This window comes from Lynx rufus, unplaced genomic scaffold (genome assembly GCF_022079265.1).
Source record: "Lynx rufus isolate CCGP_SWC_20201006 ecotype Redwood Valley unplaced genomic scaffold, mLynRuf1.p SCAF_13, whole genome shotgun sequence".
Taxonomy (NCBI): Eukaryota; Metazoa; Chordata; class Mammalia; order Carnivora; family Felidae; genus Lynx; species Lynx rufus.
Window position 1 is genome coordinate 30389100 of NW_025814827.1, and position 8448 is coordinate 30397547.

At 46.7% G+C, this 8448-nt stretch overlaps 1 protein-coding gene across 2 annotated transcripts in view; it reads left to right on the forward strand.

The window, feature by feature from the left end:
* Positions 1 to 8448, forward strand: part of SPG11 (SPG11 vesicle trafficking associated, spatacsin) — a 93496-nt gene that overhangs the window by 78988 nt on the left and 6060 nt on the right. The window contains exons 32-40 of one of the 2 annotated variants that reach the window (XM_047075166.1): positions 863 to 1061; positions 1464 to 1601; positions 2772 to 2905; positions 3621 to 3728; positions 5251 to 5419; positions 5856 to 5944; positions 6142 to 6297; positions 6981 to 7132; positions 7766 to 8385. The exons of the other annotated variant lie outside the window; for it this stretch is intronic. Coding sequence (XP_046931122.1) covers positions 863 to 1061; positions 1464 to 1601; positions 2772 to 2905; positions 3621 to 3728; positions 5251 to 5419; positions 5856 to 5944; positions 6142 to 6297; positions 6981 to 7132; positions 7766 to 7946 — 1326 coding nt within the window. The 3' untranslated portion in view covers positions 7947 to 8385. Of the gene's footprint in view, positions 1 to 862; positions 1062 to 1463; positions 1602 to 2771; positions 2906 to 3620; positions 3729 to 5250; positions 5420 to 5855; positions 5945 to 6141; positions 6298 to 6980; positions 7133 to 7765; positions 8386 to 8448 lie in introns of those variants that run through there. 2 annotated transcript variants of the gene reach the window in all.

Here is an 8448-nt window from a genome sequence, read left to right on the forward strand (position 1 = left end):
GAGGGAGGGAAGCAGGAAGATGGAGATAGATTTTGGATGCTGCCAAGTTGGCCCTTCACGTGATAACCATGACACGAGAGCAGATGGCTCGTCAAGATGTTGGCCCCTGTAAATCCATCCCTGGGAATACCGGGGACTCCAGGCCAAGTGCCAGGCCTTTTGAGTCCTGGCTGTGCCCCAGCCAACCAGAAGCGAGGGCAAGAAATTTCACTTTTCTGGGCTCCTGATTCTCCATCTGTAAATGACTTAATCATGAAGGTCCCTTCTAGCCATAATATCTTAGTTAGCTTCAGGATTGTTTGGAGGTCTCCATATGCGGGAGAGCCCAAAATAAGTTATAAAATAAAATGGAATGTGATGACTGTAAAGACAGGAACCAGAGCAGCCAGAAATTGTTTGTGGCTTTGTGCTGATCGAGGGGAGAAAATAATAGACACTGAGAAGTGGAAGAACACAGGAGAAATAATGGCAGGCACTAAAGCCCTTTGGAAGAGCTTCTTTGGAGATTGAGGGTTTTGCTGCTGCTGTGGGAACAGCAGAGTGGAGGCTCTTGCCTTTTATTCAACTTTCTTACATTTCATAACATTTGAAAAGCTCAGTGTTCAACAAGAGGTGAGTCACCTGATGGTTTCTGAAGACAAGCCTTTCTTTCTCTTGCTTGGATTCAGCTCATTGGTGAAGAGAAAGAAAGGGCTAGAAAACAGTGCTTCCTTCTTCTAAGGTTTCTGCCCAGGGTGAGGGATCTTTAACCTCAGAAAAAATAGTGGAGTCTGTCCACATGGGATTTCAGAAACGGATGCCTTTTGCTAGCTTTTTTCCTGGCTCCTAACAGTAGCTTTGACCAACTTTGCCTTCCTCTCAGGAGTTGGGCTGTTCCTACGCAGATGTGGCCGCTCGGGACGGTGAGGCCATGCTCAGGACGATCTTGGCCTCTCAGCGGCCCGACCGATGCAGGCGGGCCCAGGCTTTCATCAGCACCCAGGGCCTCGAGCCAGACACAGTGGCTGAACTTGTGGCCGAAGAGGTGACCCGGGAGCTGCTGACCCCATCGGAGGGAACAGGTGCTCCACCCTACATGCCTCCACGTCTTTCAGACCACATTCCCACGTTGCCAGCATAAGGAATCTGCATGTCATGTTCATGTGCATCGTGCATGCTGCCTCTGAGACTACCAGGCTGCACTTGTCAGAGGAGAGAACACACTGCATTTATTTTGTTATTGTTGCTTTTTGTTTAATATTTTATGATTATGCTTAGAGTAGCTAATGCCTTTCTCGGAGCTAATGAACTCCTGCTGACCTATAAGGCGACCACTAGGCCAACGTGTCTGAGCTCAGCGAAGCAGACAGCTGCACTAGGAGCTCCTTCCGCATTACTGGGCAGAGTGCCTGGCATGGGGTTCTTAGCTTTCTCTCAACTCTCAAGGCTAAAAGCAGCCCCTTTCTCACCGCCTTTTTATACAGGACTTAAGCAGATGTTCACCCCAGCAGAGGAAAGCCAGACATTTCTTCAGCTGACCACTCTGTGTCAAGACCGCACGTTGGTAGGCATGAAGCTATTAGACAAGATTTCCTCCGTTCCCCATGGGGAGTTGTCTTGCAGTAAGTTCTTGGCCGTTTTCTTACATGTTTGGGCCCAAGCCGGTCTCCAAGAAGTCTCCCCAAGTTAGTCTTTCCAAAACTCAACTTGGATCCTTGTTCCTGCTCTGGATCCCTTCCCTTCCAGCATAGTTTACAAGTTCTTGGTGGAGAGCCATCAGTCATTGAAGAAAATTCAGAAAATAAATATGGGAATGCTGCCCAAAATGTAAAATTTACACAAGAAGGTAACCTTATAACATTTATATAACATTTACCTTACCTTACTCTCACGTTATCCCCTAAAATGGGGATATTAAAGTCCCCATTTTAGAAGGTAACTGAAGCTGAGAGAAGTTGATTGATTTGTAACTGTTACGTGTCAGAAGTGTTACTTGAACCCAGTCCCTGTGACTTGAAAGCCTGCTCGCTTTCCACAATATCTAGTTCATTCTAGGCATTCGGTAGTATGTGTCCATCTGATCTTTCTCTATGGAAGTCTATAGGCATTTTTTCAAAAATGGCATTATCCTGTGTATACTGTTTATAATTACTTTATGAACATGCTGTCATTAACATCTTTCCATGACCATATTCTTCTATATCATTGTCACTGGTTACACAGTATTTCTCATGTAATTAAAACATTTTATACCTTACTTTGGGACCTTAAGATTGCTTCCAACTTTCTGTTTTCAACACCGTGACAAGCATCCTTATAGGCACATTTATATGCACATTCATGATTATCTCCCTAAGATAAATTCCTGATTCAAAAGTATGCCTATTTTATGGGGCGCCTGGGTGGCGCAGTCGGTTAAGCGTCCGACTTCAGCCAGGTCACGATCTCGCGGTCTGGGAGTTCGAGCCCCGCGTCAGGCTCTGGGCTGATGGCTCGGAGCCTGGAGCCTGTTTCCGATTCTGTGTCTCCCTCTCTCTCTGCCCCTCCCCCGTTCATGCTCTGTCTCTCTCTGTCCCAAAAATAAATAAACGTTGAAAAAAAAAAATTAAAAAAAAAAAAAAAAAAAGTATGCCTATTTTTAAAGCTTTATATGTCCATTGCCACACTTTACTCCAAAGCTGGTGAGGTCAGGGATCTCAGAGTCTTCTCCAGACAGGCTGTCTATATAGGCCCCTCCACCCTGCTGCCAGGGTTCACAATCCTTTCTTACCCTGACTGCCTCACCTACCCAGCCACGGAGCTGCTGATCCTGGCCCATCACTGCTTCACGCTGACATGCCACATGGAGGGCATCAGCCGAGTCCTGCAGGCTGCCCGGCTGCTTACAGACAAACACTTGGCCCCCAGTGAGGAGTATGGGCTGATGGTAAGTCACCCCTGAACCCCCACCCTCCATTCTGAGGCTACCTTTGAGAGAACAGATAGGCCGGGAACCAGTTCAGAGCTGACATGGTCTTAGGGCATTTGCTCCTCTGGATACCACTGCCTACTTGGGAGCTGGCTGGGCAGCTCAACCCTCTGCTCTAGGTTAGGATTACTGTCAAAATCAGAGCAGAGACTGCCCCAAAGGAGCAGATATCAAGAGGGTCTGTGCCATGCTCCAGGGCTGTCCTACCCCCTTGCCAGGGCAGTTCATTTATCTAGAGGGCTGAGACAGCTCTGTTTCCCCCCAAAACAAGGTTCAGTGTTGTCTCTGAACTGAAATGAGCTGACAGCTCACAACTCCTGTGCCTCCCCAATCTCCCCAGGCTTGAAACTGACCCGTGTGGGTGAGCAAGCCACCGGGCCCTGTAATAAGGCGTGGTGGGAAGAGGAAGCGTGCCTGCCTACCATGTCACGTCAACACTTAGGTTTATAGACGACTGAGGAGGCAACAGCCAGTGGTGGCCCAATGGCGAGCATTTCTGAATCCTCCAGAGGAGGTCCCATTGGGTACATGGGAAGGGAGGGAGGGAGCTAAGAATGGCAGCCTTGCCATTAGCCCTTCTGCTCCCTGGAGGTTGGCATCTGAAAGCAACCGAAATGATGAGAGCAGCGGCGATCTAGCTGACACTGATGCAAGCTGCCCTCACCCTTTCCAGGTGCGCCTGCTCACTGGCATTGGAAGGTACAATGAGATGACCTACATATTTGATTTGCTGCATAAAAAGCACTACTTTGAAGTGCTGATGAGGAAGAAGTTGGATCCGGTAGGTGTACAGTATTTTGAGCTCCAGGACGGCATATATTGTTGACTTTACAGCTGACTTCTCAGGAATAATCCCAGTCAAGGTGGCCCCCTGGGATCAAAGGGAGAGAATTAAAGAACTTCCTAGGACACACACCGTAACCAGTAGCTTTAAGTTACAGAGTTCAGACTAGGTAGCAATTATCCCAATAGATGTTAAATAATGAGGAAAACAAGTTTGTGCACTTCCTGTCAGCCTGTCACCTGCCTCGGCTGTCTGAATGCTGGCTCCGGGGAAGCAAAAACCCTTCCTGGGAGCCATGTGGAAGTAGATTAACCAGCTCAGAATGCTGTGTCTGATGGCTTTGAGTGGAGAGTTTTCAAGGGACCATGAGAATGTGTGTTGCCACGAGCCGCTAGGAAGTGAATGGAATGCCCAGGCCTGGGCTTGGAAGGCTGTGGGGCAGCTTACAGTGATGACCAGGAAGGAGGCCTGGAAGCCAAGGCCTGACCTGTCAGCCCTCTAGGCTCCGGGCACTTCTCTGTCTTCGGCGTGCCATGTGACCCCAGGCATGTCACTTACGGAGCCTCTGTTCCCAAATCATTCATTTGGCTGATTGATTGCTTCAGCCTCTTTCACCTCTGAAGATTTGAAAACCAAGGCACATTTTTGGCTTCTGGGAACTTGAGCTCAGCCAATCAGGACTAAGAGATAAAGCAGAAAAACTCTCCCCAGTGCTGGGCCAGTTTCAGGACAGACCAGTCCAATTGTGAGGAGAGGAGCAAGTCCTGGGCCGAGGTACACCTGCAGGATACCCCAGAGGGTTTTTTTAAAATTGTTTCCAAGGTCTTTTGGTTTGTGCATGGAAATATTCTTTTAATAAGTTTTTTTCCTGATAACAAAAGTAACGCATATTCACTATAGAGACACTTGGAAAACTACAATGCACAGAAAAAAGTCCTCACCAGGAGACAGCCACTGCTAACAGTCTGGTGTAGGCCCTTTCTCTGCACATGTGGCCAGAAACATATATACATACGTAGTTACGTATTTTTTGGCAAAACTTTTATCATGGTGTGTAGATATAAAATAGCCTGCTTTTCTCACTTAATAAGCATGTCATGAATATTTCCCAAACCAACATTGGCTGTAATGGCTACATGGTATTCTCTTAGTCCTTATTCTGGACATCTGGATTCTTTCCAGTTGTTTGCTATTGAATACCTGTGGTACATCCATCTCAGCACGTTTCTCTGCTTACTTCTTAAGGGATAGATTTCCTAAAAAATGGAACTGTTAGAGTAATGCACATGTGCACATTTTTGAGGGTTCTCCCTTCTGACAGGTTTCACCGTTCACATTTGTACCAGCAGAGAGGATGTGCCTGTTTTCTTAGGGTAGCATAAACTTTTGTGTTCATTTTTGCTTATCTTTTCCTTTTTCTTGGGAGTTGTCAAGGAACTTTCAGAACCAAGGGACTCAGCCAGTCATGCCCCCTCGCAGTCACTGGTTGACCTTGGTACTCCCCTTTTTCCCTGGGCAGAGCGGTACCCTGAAGACAGCCCTGCTGGACTACATCAAACGCTGTCGCCCGGGAGACAGTGAGAAGCACAACATGATTGCTCTGTGCTTCAGCATGTGCCGGGAGATCGGGGAGAACCACGAGGCAGCTGCCGGCATCCAACTGAAATTGATCGAGTCTCAGCCCTGGGGTGAGAAAGGTCACAGCAGTGCCCTCAGGCCAGTGCTGCCAGCCAGGAGAGGTTTTTGGGACTAAGAAGGGGATTAATACCCACTTCAGCTATTAACTGCCACTCAGTGGGGTCCCAGCTGGGCAGACAAGAGATGGAAGGGGATTTGGAAGGCATTTGCCCCTCTTGTAGCCCATGCACCCGGGGTGACATCCATCTGGAAGCAATGTGTACACCGAGGCTGGGCGAGCCTGCCTTGATGCTTCTGAGAACTAGATGAACCCTGCTCCAAAGTGTGTGCTTCTGGTCCAGTAGCCTTTAGCTGAGTAAGACATGCCTGCCTCCTAGCGAATGTGAGCTAGATGTTTCTAGTCCAGCCCACCATCACTGAGTGGGATGGGAGCAGCCAGCCTCCAGAGTCAGACACACCCCACAGGTTTCCCCTTCTCTCCCGCAGAGGACCGCCTCAAGGACGGGCACCACCTGAAGCAGCTGCTGCTGAAAGCCCTGACTCTGATGCTGGATGCAGCAGAGAGTTATGCCAAGGTAACAGTGGAGTCTCATTCCAGAACGGCCTTAGAGCTTGGTGTCTGCAGTAGGAATTATCTCCCTGGGCTCTTCCAAGTGAAAGGAGACGGAGTTTTGGGCCAACGGGGGGCAGAAGGGGTGAGTTCAGTTGCTGGAAGGTTCCCAGGGGACATGCCAACATGTCCCCTGTGCCTCCCTCTACCCTTGTCTCTCAGGACTCCTGTGTGCGACAGGCCCTGCACTGTCACCGGCTCACCAAGTTGATAACACTGCAGATTCACTTTCTGAACACTGGCCAGAACACAATGCTCATCAACCTCGGCCGCCACAGGCTGATGGACTGCATCATTGCTCTACCTCGGTTCTACCAGGTAAGCAAGGAAGGAAACTCTAGAAGTCAGCTTTGTTGCCAGCACCCCTTCCTGCCACCCCTCTCCTGGGGCCCACAGGTTGAGTCACTTGCCTGGAATGTCAGAACTAGAGACAGAATCAGGGTAATTCTAAGCTTTTACTTTTAGCTGTCCGATACACCAAATTGCTTTTCATGGCAGGATTTGTTAGCATATTGTTTGGACAGAGGTTGGAGCTTGCTGTTAGACCAGCAGAAAGGCAGACAACCTTTGGAGAAACATTCCTGCTAATGAGCTGAGTATCTCTTAGCCCCACTGTTTCTAGGATGGTACACCTGGGTTAGCACAGGGAGTCAGGGCTGCTGGGAGGCTGGCTTTAGCACTTAGGTTACCAGGGAATCAGCCCCTTCCCTGTTCCTTACACAGTTGAGTTAGTGGGAAAAATACCATTTCTCAGTAGTTTTACTAACTCATTGTGAAGATTAAAAATACCGCAGGAAAATGTTTGGGGTTTAAGGGAAGAGAAATGTCAAACGAACACCAAACTTCCCAATGCTAATGCTAATAGTCTTTCCGCATGTTGGTGATGGTCACATTCACCATGAATGTAACAGTAGGAAGTTGTTTTTTAGAACCCCTTGCCTTCAATTTTATATCAGATAGGGTTCTAATGGTATCCTTCTTCCCCTCCATCCTTTTATAAGGCTTCTATTGTGGCTGAGGCCTATGACTTTGTTCCTGATTGGGCTGAAATTCTATACCAACAAGTGATTGTTAAAGGAGACTTTAATTACTTGGAAGAATTTAAGCAGCAAAGGTTATTAAGATCTAGTGTATTTGAAGAGATTTCAAAAAAGTAAGTATTAAAATGACTGCTTTGAGATAAGGCGTGGGTTAAGAATTCTATGGCTAAATAGAACATGTCTGTAGCTGCCTCTCTGAGATGGCAAACAGATGTCAAGAATCCCCAGGGGCACCTGGGTGGCTCAGCCGGCTGAGCATCAGAACTTTTGGTTTCCGCTCAGGTCATGATCTCGCAGTTCGTGAGGTAGAGCCCTGCGTCAGACTCTGCACTGACAGCACAGAGCCTGCGTGTGATTCTCTCTTCCCCTCAAAATAAATCAACTTAAAAGATCTCTTGCTTCTGGATGTTTTTTTTTAACAAACGTATGCAAATAGATGAATGAGAACAGTTTACTTACAGCACGCTGAATTTAAAATGGGAGGACAGCTGTTCAGCTTGCCCAAGGTGCCAAACACTCTAAACCTCAGAGGCCTTCTTTGGAGTACTGAACTTACTGCAATTAAAGTGAGCATTAAGATAACATTTTTGATGAAATAATTTCATGTTTATCCAGGACCCCTAATACCATAGATAGAATTTCTCAGATTCCAGCATCGTCTCCTATGTAAGTAGCCGTGTCAGAGTAGACAGCTCTCGCTCAAGATATAGTATCTTAACCTGTACATTCTTCTATTTCTTTTCTAGATACAAACAGCATCAGCCTACTGACACAGCTGTGAAAAACCTGAAGAAGTTACTCACTTATTGTGAAGATGTCTACTTGTATTACAAACTTGCATATGAACACAAATTTTATGACATTGTAAATATGCTTCTGAAGGACCCTCAAACTGGCTGCTGTCTAAAGGACATGCTAGCAGGTTAGGTGGATGCAGATGATAGGAGGGTGGTTACTGCCGAGATGTCATAGATGCCTGTTTTCTTGTACTGAAGTGAGGTACTGACAGATGTTTGTTCAGAATAATGCGGTGGGGGTATGTGTTGTCAAGTTGTAAAACCCCAGGACTGACCATAACCAGTCCTCTGTGAATAGTGGGTAAATGAGAATTTTCACTAGGAAATTCTTACTTAAAAGTGATTGTTCATCTATACCACTTCAGATAGTATAGTATTGGTATAAAGATCAAAAGCTCCATCTTCCTGAAGATGGCTTCTATTTAGATATGCAATACTGATTAAAGAATATCTGTGCCTGCAGATTCCAGTTTCAAAGGAATTTAATATTATTTACACAGTTAAGGAACAGATGATACATTTCCATTTGTTAGAAACTGATCTCTATAATAAAATAGATTTTAAATTCATTGTATGTCATCATTACTGCCAAGGAAATCTTAGCCCTTGTCTGCCCTAAAACAATCTTTATT